Raw genomic sequence first — 24431 nt, forward strand, 5'->3', positions numbered from 1 at the left:
TATATAGAGATGGCTTTTTAGATTTTGGTATATTGGAGTAGTTCGAGGGAAGTAACCGAATCTGTTGAACTGTAATCCAGTAGCTGTGATTCTTGAAGATGATTCAGTAACTGTAGAGTTTTAAAGTTCTGTGTGATTGTGAAAACAATTGTAATTTACAGTCCCTTTATCCAGTGTAAGGACAGATGAGTAATTAAGAAAAGACAAAAAATAAACAGTAGAGGGGATGGTAGGGGTTGGATATGTTGGGTGTTTTTACTTGTTTTGAGTTGTTTTAAATTTTATTTTCATTTTCTTTAAAAAAAATGTGCAGAGCTCCTTTTTTTAGCAATGGAAATGTCTTGGTAATTAATGGTGGTGATGGTAGCACGACACTGTGAACATAATTCACAGCACTGAAATATATATCTGAATGTAGTTAAAATGGGAAATGTTTTATTGTATTTATGGTAATAGGATAAAAATCTTTTAAACATCTATGAAACTGTCTATACAAATAGTGAACCCTAAGTCAGACCATGGACTATAGTTAATAGTACAATTATAAAAATGTGCTTTCAACCTATTGTAACAAATGTACCACAGCAATGCATTGTGTTAATAATAGATTAGTATATGGGAATCCTGTATTTTATGCATGATTTTTCTGTAAACCCACAATTTCTTTCATAAAAACAAAATAAAACAAAAAACAGGTGACTGTAAATGTGATGGTTGATTTCTGAGCTCTCAGTTGTATTCCAATGGTCTTTACATTTGTTCTTGTGCCAGTACCAGGCTGTATTGATTATTACGGCTTTGTAATAAATTTTGAGATTGGGTAGTATTAGATTGGGTAGTATTACAACGCCAACTTTGTTGTTCTTTTTCAAGCTGATTTTAGCTATTTGGGCCTTGTACCCTTCCATATTTGATGATTGGCTGTTTGTTTCAGCAAAGAAGGCTGTTGGAATTTGATTGAGAGTGAGTGCACTGAATCTGTAAATAGCTTTGGCTATTTGGGGCCCTTACTCTTCCATATAAATTTGTTTTTTTAAATATTTTTATTGTAAAAACTTAACAAGCAAACATACAAACATTCCATACATGGAGTACAACCAGTGGCTCACAGTAGCATCACATAGTTGTGTGTTCATCCCCATGATCATTTTTTTAAATATTTGCCTCACTCCAGCAAAAGAAATAAAAAAGAAAAAACTCACACGTGACATACTCCTTACCCCTCTTTCTCATTGGCTCTTCCATATAAATTTGATGATTTGCTTTTCCACCTAATGGTTTTAGCATCCATTGATAATCCTTACCTAAATCAGTTATTTCACTGGGGATTGCAACATGATCATTTTCTAATTCTTTTTTACATTTATCGTAAAGAAATTTAGCTCCCACCTTCCTTCTTTTCTTTTGAAGATCTCAGTGGCCGTACGGATTTTCATTCATTGATCTTTCCATCCATTCATCCGGAGTAAGAAAAATCAGAAGTCTTCTCTATAAAATTAGTTTCTGAAGAACTCTTTTTTTTGAAGTAGCCGCAGATGCCGTGTATTGCAATGTCTAAATAAAGATATTAGAGTCCAGAGCCTTCCAGGGGCCCTTGGGAAAAGGCTGGATTCAGGAAAGTCCTTCTGCACAGAATAGCAAAGGTCTGTTCAGAGATTAAAACCACTCTTATGTACGAGACGGGCTCTTCACAACCCTTATTGCATAAAGTTTTCAGACTGCTCACATGGTCAGACTGCAGGCAAACTTGAGCTTAAAGAAATTTCAGTGAAAATTGGAAGGGGGTGGTGATGGGGCCATACACTGCCCCAGCCCCCTCCCTGCCAAGGCTGGGCTTCTGGGGATCACGTGGTAGATAAAGCACAGGCGCCTCCAGCCTGTTTTTCCCCCACCTTCACATGGTGGGATGGACCAGGGCCTGGAAGGCCTGGGAAGGCTTGGGTGAGGACAGCTTTTGGGTGGTGCCCCTTCCTCTCTCCATACCTGCAGCCCCCACCTTTCCTGAAAGACACATCAGGCTTGCACCTGGCTCCTCCTCCAATTTTAGAAGAAAACAACATGGTCAGAGGACTCAGAGGGCACGCTGCGTGAAGAAAAGCCAGCAGCCACCAGGGCAAGGAGAACAGTGTTTCCAGAAGCAGGTGGAGGATGAGTCGGAAACATCTAAGTGCTTAAGAATTTATTTTAAACTTTTTTCCTGATTTCCTGACAATAATCACCCCATCTTACATTGCAAAGCCCTATAGGATTAGCATGCTTTGTCTCAAATCATTTCTCATTTGACTCATTTGACTTTCATGTCAGTCCCTCCACTTTGTAGACGTGGATGTTGGGCTGAGTCAGGGTAGAGCTGTGTGCCTAGGGTGTACCCGGGTTGGAAACAAGAGCGGAGTCTGGGGAGGGAGCCTGGAGCTGAAGACAGGAGCCAGTCTCAGCCTCAGCCTCTTAGAACGAGCTCCTGTAATGTGGGAGGCAGGTGTGGTTTTGGCACACGTGTCTGTAGTCAGAAGGACCCCCATGGCAGTTCCATCTGGGCCTGTGTATGGAGGAGATTCAACGGGCCACAGAGCAGCGGGAGCTGGGCTTGTCGAGCACATGTGTCCAGGGCAGCACCACTTGATCCGGTGCCCATAGCCGCCCATTATCACCTCCATGTTACGAGGGAGAACACTGAGGCTGAGGCCCTTCGAAGCTCTTCTGAGATGCAAAGCCAAGCCTCAGACCCAGGTGTCCCAACTGCAGGCCCCAACGCCCACCCGCTGTGCTGAACGTTCTCCCCAAGCCAAGCCAGTGAAGATATTCTTAAGGGTTTGTGGAATGTCTCTTATCATGGAAATTTGGAGGAAAGCTTTGTTTCACTGGTTCCACAGTTTCCCATGGCACTGTGTGCCTTATTGAGCGTTCCATATGATGCGTAGAGTAACCCCAAAAGCAGCCAGCACAGGCTGGTCTTGCATGGAGCCCCAGGGACCCGCTGAGGCCAGCCCTGGTTTCTGGGTAGAGCTGGCTTCCTGCTGCGAACTCCGATGCGGCTGTCACCACAGGGACAGGACAGTTCTACCCTGAAGAACTTTCTTCATTCAGAAGTAGCCTTCATTCATTTTAACTTTTCATCTGCTTCTGAGGTTGGGGTGGAAAACTGAAAGTAGAAATGTCCTGGTGCCAGAGAAACTCAAAGGAGCTGAGGAATGTCCTTTGGTAGTTACCCCTAATGTTTGTAAACTAGAAATCTTGCAACGGTTGTAAAAGTTACTGGGACCCACATGTGTAGGTACTGAGAATTTTTTTTCCATCTTATGATGAATTTAGCTTCCTTGATATAAAAGTCCTTAAGTAGGAGATGGTTTAGTATGTTTTTCATGTTTGTGTTTGATGTTCGCCTGACTTTGGCTTTTTGTTTCTTTCAGAAATGACTGCTGTCCACACAGGTAACATAAACTTCAAATGGGACCCCAAAAGTCTAGAGATCAGGACTTTGGCAGTTGAAAGACTATTGGAGCCTCTCGTAACACAGGTAAGAATTTGGGAACACAACATGATATTGTAGCAATGTGTACTACCTGGTTCCATAGCAGTGGGTATGATAACAAACATAGGAGCAAGGTTATTAAGTTTAGAGTATTAATTTTAGTGATAGACTTTAGATTGATGGTATTTAGACGATGTTTTAGTGTTTTGAGGGTACTAGTAATTAAATATGGATGTTTGGAGTAATTTAACCCTTTTAGATACATAGCTGCTTCCATTTTCTTCAGTCTTATTGGCAGTGATAGGGGTTAGTGGTATGCAGAGCAACTTTCCAAATGTTAGCGCTTGGAGATATCTTACGCTTTCCTTGGAAGGGAAACCCAAGAAAGAATGGGTATGAAGCTTGACTGTTAAGTCTCCATGCTCGGCTAACACACCTTCCATTGTATAGTATCATTTAGCAGGTCATTAATTTGACAGCATAAGTTTGGTATGTTGTGTTACAAATACAATTTCAGAATGCAGTGACATTTCCTTAACAAGTAGCTATGTACTTTTTAGAGTTACCAAAGTGTGTTTGTGTATATATGTGTGAGAGAGAATGAGAATGAGATTTGGTGGCATGTACTATCTTTTTAAAAAAAATCCATTCCAACTCGTAAATGTAGACTAGTATTTTATGTGCCATAATGCTCAAGGGAGTATTTGCTCTCTTGGAGTCCATCTACTATAGTCCTCAGTAGGTCTTGTTATAGAGACAGATTTATATACTATAACAAATCATTAATAATCTTTGGCCTCTGGGAATAGATCAGGTTAAAGTCTCTGAGTTACAGTCCACCATTAAACATATTACTGGTGGTTAAATGTTATTGGACTTTAATTAATTGGAACTTTATTAGTTAATTGTTGAGATTTGTGTGAATAAACTGAAAAGACTTGCAGAAACAAGTTATTTTAAAACACTTTGCAAAGTTTGAAAACAGTGGCAAAATGTGACCTCTAGGTAAAGCCAAGTTCGTTGTTAACTGCTTTCTGGAACTTCTTGGTGTCATATAGTGTAAAATATATTACTAATCATTTTTGTAAGTTTGTTTTTATTTTTTAGAGAAGTTGGGTTTACAGAGAAATCATGCATAAAATACAGAGGTCCCATATACCAATCTTATTATCACCTTGCATTAGTGTATTACATTTGTTACAGTTTATGAAAGAACACTTATAATTTACTATTAACCTAGTCCATCCTTTATGGTAGGATTTGCTGTTTGTGTTGTACAGTCCTGTGTTTTTTTTTCTTTTTAATTTTATTCAAGTAATATATGTACAGCGTAAAATTTTTCCTTTTAGTCACATTCGTTTTATAATTCAGTGCTGTTAATTACATTCACCGTATACTACCATCACTACTATCCATTACCAAAACTATATGATCAACTTAAATAGAATCTCTGTACAGTTTACTCCCTATCTCCCACCCCTCTAGATTCTGACCATTAAATTTCTTTATTCTCGTTATTTATTATTAGAGAGATAATATGTTTATCCTTTTGTGTCTGGCTTATTTCACTCAACATAAGATCTTCAGGGTTCATCTATGTTGTGGCATTTATCAGAATTTTATTGCTTTTTATGACTGAATAGTATTCCATTGCATATATATAATCCCAACTAATTATGTTTTAATTTGTAAAATCAAAATAAAAACCTCATGGCCATATTTCGGGAATTAAAATATTGTTTCTTATTTTGCACAATGAGATTGCTAATGTTTTTTGGAAACTGAATGTATTGTTAGCATAGGTCTTAAATATGGAGAAGATTGTATGTTACTTGTTGATACTTAGTATGGGCTCATAAATGAGATGTTTCATTTCCTATATGAATAATTCTGTTATTGTTAAAGATGTTAGTCTTTTTGTTATTTTCATTTTTAATTGACTGGAGTTTAATTTTTAAAAACAAAACTTTTAGGTTACAACTCTGGTGAACACCAACAGTAAGGGGCCCTCTAATAAGAAGAGAGGTCGTTCTAAGAAGGCCCATGTTTTGGCTGCGTCTGTTGAACAAGCAACTGAGAACTTCTTAGAGAAGGGTGATAAAATTGCAAAAGAGAGTCAATTTCTGAAGGAGGAGCTTGTGGCTGCTGTAGAAGATGTTCGAAAACAAGGTATGTCAATAATGCTTTTTACAAATAGAGACGGATTCATTTCCAGAACATGAATCTTTGGAGTTTTTTGGGGGTCATTATTCTCATTCTTAGGCCTGCCGGTTGCCCAGTGACTTCTAATATTCAGTTATTGGAGACTTATTAAGTTGTACTGGGTTGTATTTTAATTGAGAGAGATGCGTACTGGTTAATAGCTTTTTGTAGAATATGAACCCACTTCTTTGGTGTTCAGGCAGTAGTTAAGTTCTAGAAACACAATTTTATAGAAAATAAATGGGACAGAAATTTACCTTTCATTTTTTATTCTAACTGATATCTTTTTAGTTCATCCTGAAGATATGATCGTGACAAAATGGAAAAATGGCTAGCCATTCCAAAGAATACTTTAGAATTTTTCCCATTCTGTCAGCCATGTAAATGGCTACATGTTAAATCAGCCATGCGTATTTGCACTGGTTTGAGTTTGAAATAAGTATATCTGGGTTTAAAGGAATCATGTTTTAGGAAACCTAGAATTGATAGAAAGTAAAGTGGTAACCCACATCTTACTAGTAGCTACTTGTTACAAAAATTGTCATCATTTTGAAGTTATGAGTATGAAAAGAGGACTTTAAATCTGGGAGAGAAGCTTCTTGAAGCCTGTACTTTTCTGTTGGGTTATTGTTCAGCAAGAGGACTTTAGTCCTTGCTTAAGTTTTTGTTGGGCTATTGGATATGAGCTAAGGTGAATTGAGCCCTTGCTTTGGGCATGCTCTTTACTGGATTCCAGGACAAGCTCATTGAATCTGTTTTCTGATAGCTAAGTGCTTAAAGTCCAGTGGAGTTTTGTGTCAAATTCATTTCTGTGACATTACCCAAAAGGGACAGCATATTATATTAAAGATGACATCTTCAGTGATGAATTTGTGAACTAAAAACCTTAATGATAAATAATTTTTCTCACTATTCAGGCTAAAGGTAAAGATTTCAGATACTACAAATGATGAGATTACTTAAATTCCATATTAGCTAGATGGGTTTTGAATGCATTTATTTTAAAGCAGTTTAATTTTCTAGTTCAGGACAATTTTTTGAACTTCTTGGGATCAGAACGATTATTTACTTCATTGTCATATGTGGGAAAGTTCTCCCCCAGATTCTCTTACCTCTTAAAATAGGCAAATAACTCCTAATAGTGGTAAAAGGTGAGTTTTCACATGTGCATTGAATCTAGACATTTATTTTCAAAATGCAATTCAGCTGTTACAGGTTCATGTTGCTTGTTTCAGAAGTTTTTCTGATGAAAATCTGAAGCAATGACAGTATAATATGTACCCCACCCCCCACAAAAAAGCCCCACAGATTTGAATGCATACTTAAATTTTTTTTTTTTTTTTTTTAAAGAGAGAGGGAGGAAGGGAAGGAAAGACAGAGAGAAGGAAGGAAGGATGGAAGAAAGGGAAACATCTTTAAACATTTTCTTGTTTTATTATATTTTGTTTGTTTGTTTGTTTTTTACATGGGCTGGGGCCGGGAATCGAACCGAGGTCCTCCGGCATGGCAGGCAAGCACTCTTGCCCGCTGAGCCACCGCGGCCCGCCCTGCATATTTAAATTTGTACTTTCCTGTTATTTTTGTTTATATCTGTAAAATTATTTATTTGACTCTATCCTACTTGGTCCAGTTTTATAGTTTATGATTTGATCTGTTCACTATAATTTGTTTTCTTTCTGCAAAAAGAAAAAAAAAGCTGAAAACCAAAATATAACTGGTATCATCATCATTATCACATTGACTATGGAAGGCTAAAGGGCCTTGCTTTTGCCCTTGCCTTATTTTTATCTTTGGAGGATCTTAAAAATGGTGATGAAACCTTTCTCCTATCATAAATTGAACGAAATATATATTATGAAGATAATTAAGCACACGTTCTTTAATCATCAGAGCCTTATTGGCTCTGTTGTTGAAACTCTCTACGTAGCATTTGAAACTACAGTGGTGTTAAAATATGTCCACAGATTCCTTGATACCCCTTTCTTCAAAGAGTAGAGCCTGACTTTGTTTCCTCTGCAATGTGGGTAGGACTTAGAGACTGGCTTCTACAGAAAAGAATGGTGGAAGTGATACTATGTATTTGCAAAGGTAAAGTCATAAAAGGGGTGTAGTGTCTGCCAGGCTCTTTCTAGGGAATTACTTGCTCGGGGAAGTTAGCTGCCATATTATGAAGACCTTCAGAAAATCCTGTGAAGAGAAACTGAGATTTCCAGCCAACACCAGTTTGCCAAGTGTGTGAGTGAGCTACCTTGGAAGCAGATCCTCCAGCCAGGTGAATCTTCATGTGACCAGCCCCAACCAACCCTGAATTTCTGACCCGCAGAAAACTCTGAGAGATAATAAATTTTGGGGGTGATTTGTTAGGTAGCAAGGATAATTAATATATAAATATCTTCTGAAGGTTTGGCTTCAGTGGTCCTTAGTATTTATTGCTCTTCATTTTACTGGAATATAAAACATAAAACTGAAGACACAGGGGAGTTATGACCTACCTAGAGCAACAAAGCAGATTGACTAAAGAAGTAGATTTTTTTCACAATCATACGATCACAGCTATATGGTTATACACTCATCTTCAAGAATTAAGGTTACTGGAATACAGTTCAACAGTTTCAGGTACTTTCTAGCCACTCCAATGTACCACAAACTAAAATATAAACATTATATTATCTATTTAATGCATAAGAATACCCTCCAGGAGAACCTCTTGACTCTTGTTTGAAATCTCTCAGCCACTGAAACTTTATTTCGTCTCATTTCTCTCTTTCCCCTTTTGGTCAAGAAGGCTTTCTCAGTCCTAAGGTGCTGGGTTCTAGCTCATCCCTGGGAGTCAGGTCACATGTGGGTGGGTGGATGGGCAGTTAGTTCATCTGCCGAGTTGACTTAGAGAGAGAGACCACATCTGAGTAACAAAAAAACTTCTCTGGGAGGCGACTCTTAGGCAAGCTAAGTTGACTTAGCTTCTCATTTGCAGGAGTAAGTTTTATAGGGGTGAGCCCCAGGATCGTGGGCTCAGCCTATTGAATTGGTTGTCCCCACTGCTTACAAAAACATCAAGATTTTTCCAGATGGGGTAGTTTAATGTTTCCTCCATTATCCCTAGTCCCCCAGGGCCACTTTGCAACTACTTTATTTTCTGCCCACATTACTTTGGGACATACCAAGGCATCACACTAACCTGTACAAACCAACAAGATCTCACTCACTATGCAAGATTTCATGTAATTATGGTGTTTGAATAAACAGATCATACAAGTTAAATTAGATAATGTGCTACCCAAAATATAAATTGCACCAAATAAACATCCCTTCCTGCTGAGTCCAGTTCAGCAAAGGGTGAGATTGAATGGAAGGTGATGCAGAACTTAAGAGAAGAAAACACAAGAGAGCATTCAAAGATGGGAACAGGGGATGCACAGTCTCAAGGACTGAGAGCCTTGATCCTGAGTTCCTCATCCTATTTATTGAGGACCTTCAAAACAGAAAATATCTTTCATGATTGTTATGTTGTTTTTCGCCTTAACTGCCTCATCAACATTAATCTCAGGAACGCTGTGCAAGGTTTGAATGTTTCTTTCTGCAAGCCATCATGTGCTGGCCAGGACAGTGTTCTGCTATGGTGGGACCTGGTGATCCAAGGTTAGCACCCTTATCTGCTTCATGGAAACTTTCTAACCTCTGGCCATTTTCCCACACCTTCTTTTGGTCTTACACAGGAGTTGAAGTTTTAAAATATAGACTACATCATTCTTTACTTTGTATCCTGATTTACCTTAGTCCTATATGTAGTAGCTTCATTCAGATATCTAGTTGAAGTCTGATCACTTTTTCAGTTTTTTAAATAGTTACTGTATTGGATAAGTGTTTCGTACATCAGAGTTCTGAGTCTCAGGTGTCACACAGATACTGAAGTTTCAGGAATGAGCAGGTTATCAACAAATAGCTTAGTATCTCAGAATTTAGAAATAACATGTAAATTGTATTTTATATTTAGTTTTGTATTCCCTTTCAAGTCCTTGGCTAAGTGCATATAATTTTGCCTAGTGTTAATAATTTCTACTTAAAAAGTTAATATTAATTACAGGCTTTTTTTATGATTTAGTATAACCTTGGAATTTATAAGCTATATACTTTCTGTTGCATCATTTGCCTATTTCTGGACTTATATAATTCTGTGTTTTGCTATAAACAAAGCTATAGCAGGTGGACACCATTGTACATGTAGTATTCCTTATTTTGGATTATATCCTTAAGATTCACATCCATTAGTAAGAGTGTAGTGGCATAGATTTTTTTGGGGGGGTGGGATCTTTTTTTTTTTTTTAATTTTTATTAATTAAAAAAAAATTACAAGAAACACAAACATTCCCAACACATACACTCAGCAATTCACAATATCATCACATAGTTGCATATTCATCATCATGATCATTTCCCAGAACATTAGCATCAATTCAGAAAAAGAAATAAAAAGACAACAGAAAAATATAACAAACAAAGAAAAAAAATTTTACAGGCCATACCCCTTACTGATCCCTTTCATTGATCACTAGCATTTCAAACTAAATCTATTTTAACATTTGTTCCCCCTATTATTTATTTTTATTCCCTATGTTCCTCTCATCTGTTGACAAGGTAGATAAAAGGAGCATCAGACACAAGGTTTTCACAATCACACAGTCACATTGTGAAAGCTATATCATTATTCAATCATCCTCAAGAAACATGGCTACTGGAACACAGTTGTACATTTTCAGGCAGTTCCCTCCAGCCTCTCCATTACATCTTGGATTATAAGGTGATATCTACTTGATGCATAAGAATAACCTCCAGGATAACCTCTCGACTCTGTTTGGAATCTCTCAGCCATTGACACTTTGTCTCATTTCACTCTTCCCCCTTCTGGTGGAGAAGGTTTTCTCAATCCCTTCGTGCTGGGTCTCAGCTCATTCTAGAGTTTTTCTCAATCCCTTGATTAGATCTTTTTTAAAGTATAATTTACATACCGTAAAATGCACAGATAAATGCAACTTGATGAAGTTTTACATGTATGTATACATGCATCACTGCCATCAAGAAAGTTCCCTGAAGGAAACAGATTTTTTAGGGCTTTTAAAATGTATTCCTAATTGCTCTCCAACAGGGTAACATCACCAGTTTGCTAATGTTCACATAGCCTCATCAATTACGAGATACAGAATTGAGTAATTCAGAATTGTTGAAGTGCAAGGGGAGTTTATGAGCTTTTGTAGCTGGAAATTCTAGAGGTGCAACCTGAGTTCAGGCATGGCTAGATCCAGGGGCTTAAAAAATATGGGACTTTCTTCCTCACTTGGCCTCCATGTATTTTGATTTACCTTTATTTTCATATATACACTCTACATATTGGACAGGATGGCCACCATGTTTGAGATGGTTATCCTAAGCTTTGTCATCCCAGCAGGAAAAAGAGCCTTTCTCCTTCAGTGTCTGTGTCTTCCTCCCAGAGGAGTCTGATTAGCTCCTTCTCCTTGAGTCATACTTAGCATTGTACCAGTTTCGGTGGCCAAAGGAGACTCTATAGGTAACTTGGGTCACCAAGAATGGGGGAGAAGTTCTCCAAAGAAAAACTGAGTACATGAAAGTGAAGCTGGGTAGGAAAAAATGATCCCTCCTGAACTTTAGATTTTTTGGTTGTCTACATATTTGTAAAATACTGCTTCATTTTTAGAAACTTGTATTTCTTGGTGGTAATTAATACTGAGCATTTCTTTCATGTTCATTAATATATCTAAAACACAATGGTGGGTATGAGAGCCCTTAGGGCAGTGATAAGTGTCTATAAACAGTGCTACTTTTGTCTATTAATTTGTTGAAGCCCTATCATTTTTCCTTTTGGCTGGAATTCTTACTAGGTTTTCAGTAATTGAACTGTGGCTCATTAGGCTGGACAGCCTGAGTTTTTAAAATCACTAACAGAGGTAGAAATTAATTTGGAGTGAAAATCAAGAAATGATTGCGTGTCTGTATCTTCTTTTTAAACCATGGGTCAAAGCTTATGGTAGTCCTGGGCAGCTCACTACAGCCTCTTTTTGGAAAGACATTTGGTGGTGATACCTGTATATCCTCTCTCCCTCAGGTGGTTGGCAGGTGAAAAGAGAGTAAGTTCCTTTACTGAATATATTTGTCCAATAAATAGAAAGCAAACACCTTAATGTTTGACTTATAGTTTTTCCTCTTTCAGATCTTATTTGTGTCTAGAAAATATTTATCTTAAGATTTCTTTGAAACCTTGTTCTTTTCAAGTTCTGGCTTTTGGATCATTACTACATTTCAGGTAAACTTTGATGATAGTGAAAGGGCATTATCCTTGAGTAGAAGTTGAAAGTAATCAATGTTGCTCAGTTCTAAATCTCAATCATTGTATGAGCCATCTTCTCTATAGAAAGTGTCATAGCAATTTTGGAGCAAAAAAACAATATTTATAGGTATGCTGAAACAATAGAATTAAAACTATTGAGTTTGCTAATATCTGAGTGATCTTAGTACCTGTAGTTGATTTGTGAGCAAACGCTTTTAACTGTCTAGTTGCACAGATATCTTCTCAGCTTCTTTAAATCTTGAAAGCGCAGAATTATCCAATCAGAAAAAATGAACAGTCTTTTAGGACATTGTCATAAAGGGATAGGCAATGAGGATGTACAGCAATTGATATTAAGAGACATTCCTTTTATCCCAGTAATTGTATAGTTAAAGGTTATAGATGCCATCTTCCTTGTTACAGCCTTGTGTATTTTGAGAAGATATATCTGTGTGTGTATGTATTTATGTATATCTGTATTTTTTTTCATTGGGAATTTTAAGAAAGATGGTATATTTTATCCCTGACAAAATGATATGAGTACAAGCTGTCAGACTCTTGAGACATAATTTTCTTTCTGGCAATTGACGAGAGGATCGAGTCAGATTGAAGAAGGTGAAAATTGGTCTCCTGACCAGTGCAGATGTTGACAGTTTCAGACTAATGTACCCGCATATTGAATAGGAAGCCGGGAAGATAGATGTTAAAAGGCAGATGTGATCAGGACAAAGCAGTTGTCATTGATTTTTTTTTTTTTGCATGGGCAGGCACTAGGAATCGAACCCGGGTCTCTGACATGGCAGGCAAGAACTCTGCCTGCTGAATCACTGTGGCCCGCCCTCAGCGACTGTTTTCAGTGGGGTTTGAGAGAGAGAGAGAAAGCAGAATGGAATTTGGATTTGCTGAGTTAGTATAGAGATTTAAAGCATGGCCTTGAGGAGCTTCGTGTGGGTGTTTGTGCGCGAGATTGCATTTTAATTTGGTCTGGTTAGTATGGTTTTAGTCACATGAGGATCATGAGCTTGATCTTACATATGGGCACTCTGATATTTCACAGGAGAAAAATGATAAAAAAGTGTTCCTATTCTGGAATGTTGAGGATGGGTTTAAAGAAAGTGTTAATAACAATGCTCTGGAAGTGCAATGGAAGTGCAGGGAACATTTAACATTTTGAAATAGATTAAAGTTAAGTTAATTAGGTTTCCAGATTAGTGTAATCACGTTCTTCATTAAAACTGAAAAGAGATCAGCTGATTTTTCTCATACTCTTGCTTTGAAGTATGACTTCTCATTTCTTTTGCCTCCTTGCTAGAATTTTTATCCTGTTTTTCTCCTCTTATTTTTGTGACGTCTCTTTTCATGTAGTCCCCCTTATGACTGGGTCTGTTGATACAAGTGCTCCCACACCAATTCCTACCCTTCATATGTTCCTGATCTGTGCCATTAATTTAAAAATTGTTTATTATTGACTCCCATTCCTCCAGTCTCACCATTTAATCCATTTTCTCTTGTTCTCAATTTGACTTGAGCAGGAAAAGCAAAATAATAAATTCCCCCCAAAACATTAACTGATTATCATCTAGGTGTTTCATGTCTTAAAGTTGTCTGTCTGACTTAAGCTGTCTCTAGGATGTAGGCTATATTATCTTTGATTTGAGATGTGTCAAGAATGCTGTCTGCTCCTGGATCCCTGCTCTTAAGTATTTGCTGCTTTGCAAAGCCTTCAGTTCTGGCGTAGGCAGCTTGGAAGTGAGGAAAGGAGAAGAAAGTTATTAAATTCTAATGTGTCTTATCATTTTGAAATCGCTCCTTATTTTCTTTCTCTTTTCTCTCTTTCATCTGTCTTGTTAAACTTATAAAAATAAATAATGCTAACCAGGATAATAATGTTTTAAATTTCAGTTGGAAACGTTACTGCTTTAAAATTTTGGCTTTGGCATGACTTCGGCTGTGATGTGGCAGTAATATGGTTTCTACTGGTTAATTTCTTAAGAAGTGATTCCAAGTCAAAATGCATGTTATGCATTTATTTGAATGTGTAATCAGGAAGTAAGTGCCTTCCTTTGGAATGTTTCTGAATAGCAGCAGGGCACACTTGAATTAGTAAGGAAAATGAGAATGTGAATATGTGTGGTACTCTATTTTAATGTGAAAACAATAACAACAACAAAAACTCAAACCTATTCTTTCTGTCCACAGGGAAAAGAAATTTCAAAGCTCCCTTCCTTACCTCCTGGGGTGGGGAAAGGGGTAGGTTGAGAGGTTTTCTGCACTCTCTCTGCTTCAGATTGGCTTATAGTATTTAAATACCTTGACCTTAAATGTTTATATCCTGTGTTGACTTTCAAAAGATAAACAGTTTTATGGATTAAAAACAACATCCAGAAAATTCTTTTAAGGCATCTGTTGGGGAATCTTGCAAATCACTGTCAGTTTTTTGTAATTATGGAGGTATCAATCTGGGGGTAGGTGGTTTGCCAAATATGCCCCACTGATTGAATGTAAGGGTGAAAGGGGAAAGTTTTGAAGTATTTTATTTATGTTCATCTTTGGAAGTTATAGGGCACATAGATTATGCCAAATATGTTTCACTATTTGGTCCCTTCCCATAAGGTTTATTTGTGAAGTCTGTTTTTTTTTTTTTTCTCCTACTGTATTTCTACTTTATCTCCATTGACAAGCGTGGAAATGTCTTACTTTATTACGGATCATGAAAAATGAATTAATCTATTTGGAAGGGGTTAGGAAAAGGGTTGGAGTGAATGATGGGTTTTAACTCTTGGTTATCTTGAGGTTAGTTTTCGTCGTGGTAGTTTATTATTTTATAAATTGAAAGTTGGTGGAATGATAAGAGAGAGATAAGTTATACTACTTTTTGCTGAGATTTCTTAATCAGATATACATAAGTAGGGTTATCAGTGAAGCTAAAACATTGAAAAATAAATTTTAAGAATTAAGAATCCATGATAAGTTTTGGTTATCTAAGTTGAGGGCTGGATGGGTTTTACTTTTCACTGTGTAAAAAGATGCTGATCTCTTAAGTACAGGGCACTTTATAACAGGCTTGCCTGAGATATTGGTTGCTGGCTCATTTTCTTTTTTCCTTCAAGGTAGAATTAAGTAGTATTTTTTAAAACGGAAGTTAATTTTCTACAGTGACCATGCTTTTGTAAGCCAGATAAAATGGAAGAAAGTTAAAAATCACCTATAATTTTGTTACCTAGAGATAAAACCAGCACTACACATTTGGTCTAAACTCTTCCAGCTTGTTTCATATAAATATACTCACATGGGTAGAAATATGTTGTGCCCTATTGTGTTATTTACTTTTTTCACTTAGTCTTGAAATCTTTCACTATCATTAAGCATTCATCTACAGCATAATTTTGAGTGACTGAATAATACCTCCTATAGAGTGATGATCTAAGGAGTTATTCTGAATCAGAAAACTAAAGGCTTCTTTTTAATATTGTTATGGCCAGGATTTTAGTCACCTTTTCAAATTTTTTTAAATTTTATTTTTAATTGTTTAGTGTAACATATATACAAAGCAAAGAAATAAAAAAGAGTAGTTTTCAAAGCCCTCTTCAAAAAGTGGTTATAAGATAGATCCCAGAGTTTGTCATGGGCTACCATATGATTCTCTCATATTTTTCCTTCTAGCTGCTACAGAATATAGGAGGCTAGAAGGCTTAAATACTTTTTTATCATCACAATCAACTTTTTTTCCCTTCATTTTTTTGTGAACAATACCATATATTAAAAAAAGCTATAAATTTCCAAGTGTAGCATCACAATTCGTTGTAGAACATATTTCAAACTTTGGTATGGGTTACAGTTTCACAATATTAGGTTTTTACTTCTAGCTGCTCTAAAATATTGGAGACTAAGAGAAATGTCAATTTAATGATTCAGCATTCATATTCATTTGTTAAGTCCTATCTTCTATTTATGATTCCACCGTCACCTTTGATCTTTCCATACCTCTCACTGGGGTTGTTTGGGCTATGGCAATTCTAAATTTTTTATATTGGAAGGATCTGTCACTAATATAGGGTAGGGGGATGGAACTATCTGATGTTTTGGAGAGACTGGGCTAGGTTTCAGCACTTACTTATCTGGACCAGGGACCCATCTGGAGGTTGTAGGTTTCTGGCAAGTTACTCTAGTACCTGGAACCCTTGTGGAATCTTATATATTGCCTTAGGTGTTCTTTAGGATTGGCTGGAGTGGTCCTGGTTGGGGGTTGGCAGGTAGCAAGGTCTACCTGAAGCTTGCGTAAGAGCGACCTCCAGAGTAGTCTCTCGACTCTATTTGAACTCTCTCTGCCACTGATATTTTATTAATTACACATCTTTTTCCACTTTTGGTCAGAATGTAATTGTTGATCCCATGGTGCCAGGTCTGGATTCATCCCTGGGAGTCCTCTCCCACATTGCCAGGGAGACTTTGACCCCTGGATGTCATATCCCACATAGGGGGGAAGGTAATGATTTCACTTGCAGAGTTGGGCTTAGAGAGATTGAGGCCACATCTGAGAAACAACAGCGGTCCTCCAGAAGTAACTCTTTGTCATGCCTGTAGGTAGTCTGAGCTTCTATGCTACCTACATAAGCTTCATAAGAGTAAGCCTCATGATCAAGGGCCTATTGATTTGGGTATTCCTGAAGTTTGACACTGTATTAGGGGATTCCTGATGGTAACGTTTAATACTTCCATAGTCTTTCTCCTGTCCCTCAGGGGACTTTTCCAGTACTTTTTGATTATCTGCTTAATGTATTCTAGGATGTTTCCAGGCATTACAATAATCTATACAGGATTAAAGGATCTCTTAATTGTTCTGTGTTTCTTGTGATTCAGTTGTTCAGATGAGCTATACAGATAGGTTGAATTATATTGTGCACTACAGAAAATTTGTGTTCCAGATCAAATAAACCTTTCTTCCATTAGTCTCAGAGAGTATGTGTGGTTCTAAAATATAGATCCTGTCTTCCTTACCCCTATGTTCTGAATTACTTTAACCCCAACCTGTTCGGCTTCGTTCTCATCTCTAAATATCAGGTTATATATATAAAACAGCCTCTCAAAATCCAGAAATAATAACCACTCCGAACTTAATGTGTCTGCTCTAAAAGCTTACAGTCTAGGCCCCTGTTTCGTTATAAGCATTTTCTAAAGGTGACCATACCATTGTTGCTTTTTGTTTCTGTCTTGTTTTGTTTCACCAAATGTCCCACATGTTCATTGACATCATTGCATGCCTCACGACATTATTTCTGTTTGTAGCAGCACAACCTTTGTTCATAAGTATACACCATCATTCGCCAATCTACTTCTCCATCAGTGCATTCTTCAGCCACCTGCATTTATCGGGCATCATGTAGAGGACTCAAAGTCCACAGTCCATCAACATTCTCAATTTTTGATTTCATTCTTCGCAAGAGACAGAAAACCAATCAGCATGCTGTTAGTTTGCTAGCTGCCTGAATGCAATATACCAGAAACAGAATGGTTTTTAAAAAGGGGAATTTAATAAGTTGCTAGTTTACAGTTCTAAGGCCGAGATAATGTCCCAATTAAAGCAAGTCTGTAGAAATGTCCAATCAGAGGTATCCAAGGAAAGATACCTTGATGCAAGAAGGCTGATGAAGTTCAGGGTTTCTCTCTCATCCAAGAAGGCACATGGTGAACACAATCACGGTTTTTCTTCCTCAGCTGGAAGGGCACATGGCGAGCACAGCGTCATCTGCTAGCTTTCTCTCTTGGCTTCCTGTTTCATGAAACTCTCTGGGAGGTGTCTTCCTTCTTCATCTCCAAAATGCAGGTTGATGGACTCTCTGCTTCATGGTGCTGTAGCATTTTCTGCTCTCTCTGAATCTCCTTCATTCTCCAGAATGTTTCCTCTTTTATAGAACTTCAGAAATTTATCAAGACCCACCCAGATGGGTGGAGATATGTTGTCACCTAATCCAGCTTAACAACCACTCTTGATTAAATCACACCCCCAGGGAGATGATCTGATTATAGTTTCAAACATACAGTATTGAATAGGGATCATTCTACCTTTATGAAATGGAATTTTGTTTAACATATAGCTTTTCTAGGGTACATACATCCTTTCAAACCAGCACACACACCCTCACCAAATAGGAAATCTAAACCTCTTCTTAACTCTTGTCCTTCACCCCATTATTTACCTCTGCTGTTGCTGTGGTAGTGCTTATGATTTCCTTTTGAACATAGCTCATAGAATGCAGTAGAAGTTTTACCCTGTACCCTAGACTTAAGCACTCATTATACAAGAATCATATTTTTGAAGTAATTCTTATGAGAACTCATTCATATTTCTAGTGTGCGTCAGTGGGACACGTAGGTCTACACAATCCCTTTCAATCTTGTTCATCTTCAATATGATAATATTACTTCTAGACCCACTAGAGAATCACCTTCGCTCCTATCTGTTCGCTTACATTGGAGTTCAACCTCATTAGCTCACTCATCTCTAGCTTCTATGTATTTCTGAGTCCCCTGTATTCTGGATTATAAGCCTCTGATCATGCCTTTTTGCTCGTCATAAAAGTGGAATCATACAGTATCTGTACTTTTGTGACTGGCTAATTTTACTCAGCATTATGTCCTCAAAGCTCATCCATCTTGTCATATGCTTCAGAACGTCATTTTTTTCTTACTGCTCCATAATATTCCATTGTATGTATATATCACATTTTGTTGATCCACTCATCTGTTGATGGGCATTTGGTTTGTGTCCATCCTTTGGCAATTGTGAATAATACTGCTATGAACATCGATGTGCAAGTATCTGTTTGTGTCATGGCTTTCAGCTCTTCTGGGTATATACCAAGTAATGCTATTGCTGGGTCATAGGGCTAAATAACTCGATATTCAGTTTCCTAAGGAATCGCCAGTCTTCTGTAGTGGCTGCACCATTATACATTCCCACCAGCAGCGCAGAAGTGTCCCAGTTTCTCCACATCCTCTCCAACATGTATAGTTTCCTGGTTGTTTAATAGCAGCCAGGAAATATAATGGTATATCGTGTCCTTCTTTTTTCTCTTGTGATGCTTTTGCATTTAAAGTCTATTTTATCTTATATTTGTATAGCTACTCCTGCTTTCTTTTGGTTACAGTTTGTGTGGAAAATCTTTTTCCATCCTTTCACTTCCACCTGTTTGCATCCTTCTGTCTAAGATGAGTCTCTTGTAAGCAGCATATATAGCTGGATTATGTTTCTTAATCCATTGTGCCAACCTGTATCTTTTAATTGGTATGTTTGGTCCATTTACATTCAAAGTTATTACTGAGAAGGCATTTCTTGATTCTATCATCTTACCTTTTTTATTTTATTAGTCAGATCTACATATTCTTTTCCCTCTTTCTCTTTCTAGTCTTTAAATTATCCTTAATGGTACTCTTGAATTCTATGTCCTCCTCCAGACCTTCCTCTCCTGCCATTTTTTTCCAGCCAGCAGAACTCCTTTTAGTATTTCTTGTAGGGCTAGTCTCTTGTTAACAGATTCTTTCAGGACTCCTTTGTCTGTGAAAACTTTAATCTCTCCCTCAGTTTTGAAGGACCATTTGGCTGGGTACAGAATTCTTGGTTTGAAATCTTTCTCTTTCAGGATCTTGAATATATTCTACCACTGCCTTTTTGCTTCTAGGGTGCTGGTTGAGGAGTCTAAACTCAGTGTTATTTGATTTCCCTTGTATGCAGTAGATTGTTTTTCTCTTGCCTCTTTTCAGGATTTTCTGCTTCTTATCAACATTTCACAGAGTTATTAGTATGTTCCTTGGAAAAGGCCTATTTGGATTTTTGGCGTTCTTTGGGCTTTTTTGACTTGTATATTTAAATCCTTTATGAACGCTGGTAAGTTTTCCCCCATTATTTCCTGAAGTACTCTTCCTAGCTCTTTATTCCTCTCTTCTCCTTCTGGGACACCAGTGATTCTTATATTTGTACTCTTTGTTTTGTTGATCATTTCCCTGAGTTCCCATTCAGTTTTTCCATCTTTCTTGCCATTTGCTGTTTTGAGTCTTTGAAGTCAATTATCACTTATTCTTACTTCTGTCTCTTCAAATTTGGTGTTGTATGCCAGTAGTATGTTTTTTATTTGGTCCACAGAGTCTTTAATCTCTGTGTTTTCCGCTATTTCAAAATTTATTCTTTCAAATTACTCTTTGAGCTCTTCTGCTTGCTTCTTGATGTCCTTTATGTTAGTTGCTATCCCACTTATTTTATTAAGTAGAGTCGTATGAACACCTTTGATTAGTTGTTCTAATGTGTGTGTCTCCTTGGGTGTTTTAATTTAGTCATTAAGCAGGGCTGTATCTGTCTGCATTGTGATATGCTTAGTGACCTGCTGTCTTCATGGCATGTAAATATCTTGATTGATTTACTTTGGGAGTTGTACAGCAGGGAGCAGGGCATAGGGTGGAGCACTCAGTACGGTGATTTGTTTCAGGGCAGATAATGAACGCAGATTGGGGATGCTACGGTGATACTTGTCAGCGTGGGCGCCCAGCAGCCAGGGAGGATGTAACTGTGCGGGTGCACAGGTCTGGGAGTCGTAACCCTTGTGTGTGCTGGTCTGAGGCCCAGGGCCCTTTGTGTGCATGTGTAGAGCTGTGGCAGCAGATTGGCATTACGCCTTGGTGGATTGGGCGCAGATGTGACCCAGCTGTGCAGGTTAGCACTTTCTCAGAGCTGGGAAGTAAGACTGAGGGCTGTGCACAGGCACAGTTCTAGGACTGCTATAAACTGAGGTTCCCAGAGCTGAATGATATGATTGTGGTCCATGCACATGTGTGGGCCTGGGGGTCCCTTGAACGGATGCTTTGAGTTTAGGGAGGGTGGGGTGAAGCTGTGAGACAATATGGGGCAGGGTGGGGGTAGCCTAGGTACGGAGGTTAGTACCCACAACCTTTCTGTGCTGCTACAGCTTGCAGGGAACAGGGAGGAAGAGGTTGTGCTCTGGAGGGTTGCAGGAGAGATTGGTTGGGCTATACCTGGGGTGGGGATATGGGGAGGGAGGGGTACGTACACTGGGGGCTGGTGGCGTGGGAGCACCTGGAGTGTGAGGAATTGGAGTGGGTGACAAGGTTTAGGTGTGTCGGGTGTGGGGTGAGTCGCTGGTCACGGGGCTGCGCTGGTGAGGGTAGCCTGCCCATGGAATGTGGCCTGGCTTACTTCCTAGTCCCCTGTTCCCATCCATGCACTCCTACATGCTCCATGGCTCCGTGCCAGGCTCTAGCTTTCTGCCTCTCAGTTACTTGGCCTCTGTAGCCTAGGCTGCCACATGTGGTGCAGAAGTCTCTCCCAGGTCAGCCGTACTCCCAAATTACCACCTCCGTCTCCCTCTTGACCCTTCTCTAACATTTCCAAAAGTAGGGCTAATCTCGAGCTACTCTAACCTGCCATCTTCCCGAAGTCCTACCTTTTCAAAACTTTGAAAGGCATATGATAAATAGGTACAATGTCATATTTTAAAAAAATTTTAAATTCTGAAGATTTCTATTACATTGAAGTATAGTGTGACATATGAAGAAAAACAAGTTTCAGACTTTCAAAATCATTTTGAAGTAAGGGGCACAAAATTATTTTTTACAGAGTTATTCAGGAAATCACTGGGAGAGGATGAATTGGAATTCCCTGTATGGCCATGAAATTGATCCTGAAATGAATAGATAATTTGAAGATGTTTAATATTGTAAAAGACTTTTTTTAAAAAACATTTTTTATTGTGAAATATAACATATATACCAAAAAAGGAATAAATTTTAAAGTACATTGTAATAAGTGATAGAACAGATTTCAGAGTTTGGTTTTGGTTGCAATTCAGCAGGTATAAGTTTTTCATTCTAGCTCCTCCAGGATTCTAGAGACTTAGAGAAGTACGAATATAATGATTCAGTTGTCATACTCATTGTTAAATCCTTTATTCTCTGTTATAACCCTCCTTCTTCTCATTTGGTCTTTCTCCCGGTCTTCAGGGATGTTTGAGCTATGCCCATTGTAACTTTTTCATGTTGGAATGGGCTTTCGACAGTATGGGGTAAAGGACATGAAACTAGTTGATGTTCTTGGAGAAGCTGGCCCCTGTGGATTTCAGGACTCATCTGGCCTAGGAACCATCTGAAGGTTGTAGGTTTCTGGAAAGTAATCTTAGTACATGAAATGTTTGTAGAATTTCAAATAGAACCTTAGGTATTCTTTAGGGTTAACAGGAATGGTCTTGGTTGGGGTTTGGTATACTGTGGTAATTAGTAATATCTACCTGAAGCTAGTGTAAGAGTAGTTTCTAGAGTAATCTCTCAACTCTGTTTGAGCTCTCTTAGCCACTGATACTTATTTTCTTCCATTTCTTTCCCCCCTTTTGGTCAGCAATGTGTTGTCGATCCCACAGTGCCCGGGCCAGGCTCATCCCTGGGAGTCATCTCCCACATTGCGCTGGAAACTTTCACCCTTGGATGAAATACCCTATACACGTACAGAGGAGGGTATGATTTTCCTTGCAGAGTTGGGCTTAGAGAGAGTTCATATCTGAGCAACAAGAGGGGTTTTCTGCAAGTAACTCTTAGATATAACTATAGGTAGACTTAGCTTCTCTGCTACAGAAGCAAGCTTCTAATATGCTAATGACTTTTAACTCTTGACTTGGAAGCTTCTATCATTTTTGATAAAGGTCTGTATATTTTGGTTCACAAAAGCATAGTCAGGTGGTTATCTTAAATTACCTTTTCTTTGTTGGATTTGGCAGTTGATTATAGCAACATGCTTAAAATATCAGACAGGCATGCCTACTTTGGGCCTTGATAGTAGTTGAACCTCCCTTGCAGCAAGTAAACAAAAAGTGATGACAGTGAGATTGGAGCTGCAGGTGGCCCTCTTATTTTTCCACTTAGCTCCCCATATTTTGGCTAAAGCTTCCTAAGACAACTGATTTTATAAAACTTATAAAAAGATTTGGTAATGCTAATTTTCCTTTTTCTGTTTTGCAATGATGGTAATAACCATGAGATTTCTCTATCTTAGAAAAGAGAAAGTTGTGTATAGACTTTTTTTGGTCGGGGGGTGGGGAGGTTAGATTATTATTTTTTAGGAAACCCCTGCATCTTATCAGGCACATAGAAATCAAAGGTGTTTAAATTTTTTGTTAATTTTTGTAAGAAAAGTTAAAATTTTTTTCTTATAAAAGTATGTTCATTATACAAAGTTTAAAAAAGACAACAGGGGGTACAAAGGTAGTTCAGTGGTAGAATTCTTGCCTGCCATGTAGGAGACCTGGGTTTGATTCCGAGGCCATGTACTTCCAAAAAACAAAAGTCAACATATGGTGCTGCAATAATGAGGGAGTCACATGGAAAAAGAATGAAATGTGACCCCCACCATACAGCATACAAAAATGAATGAAGAAAAAAGGAGAACAGTTCAGTAGGCAAACAGCAGAAACTAATTATTCATCAGGCTGTACTACTTTGTGACCAACTCTCCCTTCTCCTCCTAATAAAACAGCATTATTATCTCTGTTCTCACTGTGCAGTAAGTTGTTATGTAATACTTGCTATTAGAGGTAGAAATTTTAAAAAATCTATTAATAAAGGCCTGGTGTGGGTGGATTGTTGAATTTACAGAAGATAAGCTATGTTCCTCTGTTGTACTGGTAATCATTTTTTTGGACCTAAAGGTAGAGCAGCATACGGTCTGACCAACAATATCTGGCTAAGTAATATATTAAAAATGACAGTTTTATTTTAGGAAAGAAGATGAAACTATGTATTAGGGTTCCTTGAATCTTGAAGGCTCAGTTTCTGAGTATCTGGAACCCTCTGCTATCACATCATGGTTGGGAGCTGATGTATATCCTTGTTAGAGCATGATTTGGGATGGGAAGTAGAAATGGGAGAAGTTCTTAAGAACTGGAAGAGACTTCAGATTGGCTTGTTTACCCCATGTGTGGGTTTGAAAGGATGTATATCCCCTAGAAAAGCCATGTTTTAATCTAAATCCCATTTCATAAAGGCAGAATAATCCCTATTCAATACTGTATGTTTGAATCTGTAATTAGATCATCTCCCTGGTGATATAAACCAGTGAAGAGGAATTGTTAAGCTGGACTAGGTGACAACATGTCTCCACCCATGTGGGTGGGTCTTGATTAGTTTCTGGAGTCCTATAAAAGAGGAAACATTTCGGAGAAAGAAGGAGATACGGAGAAAGAAAGCAGAGAATGCTGCAGCACCACAAAGCAGAGAGTCCTTCAGCCAGTACTTTGGAGATGAATAAGGAAAATGCCTCCAGGGAGCTTCATTAAACAGGAAGTCAGGAGAAGAAGCTGGCAGATGAAGCCATGTTCGCCATGTGCCCTTCCGGATGAGAGAGGAACTCTGACCGTGTTCATCATG

General features: G+C 38.1%; 1 protein-coding gene across 1 annotated transcript in view; it reads left to right on the forward strand.

Annotated features, from left to right (window-relative positions):
* Positions 1-24431, forward strand: part of CTNNA1 (catenin alpha 1) — a 219353-nt gene that overhangs the window by 49594 nt on the left and 145328 nt on the right. Inside the window, exons 2-3 of the mRNA XM_077138601.1 lie at positions 3408-3514; positions 5443-5638. Of these exons, the coding sequence (XP_076994716.1) occupies positions 3410-3514; positions 5443-5638 (301 nt within the window). The 5' untranslated portion in view covers positions 3408-3409. The remainder of the gene's footprint in view (positions 1-3407; positions 3515-5442; positions 5639-24431) is intronic.

This window comes from Tamandua tetradactyla, chromosome 20 (genome assembly GCF_023851605.1).
Source record: "Tamandua tetradactyla isolate mTamTet1 chromosome 20, mTamTet1.pri, whole genome shotgun sequence".
In the NCBI taxonomy this organism is placed as follows: Eukaryota; Metazoa; Chordata; class Mammalia; order Pilosa; family Myrmecophagidae; genus Tamandua; species Tamandua tetradactyla.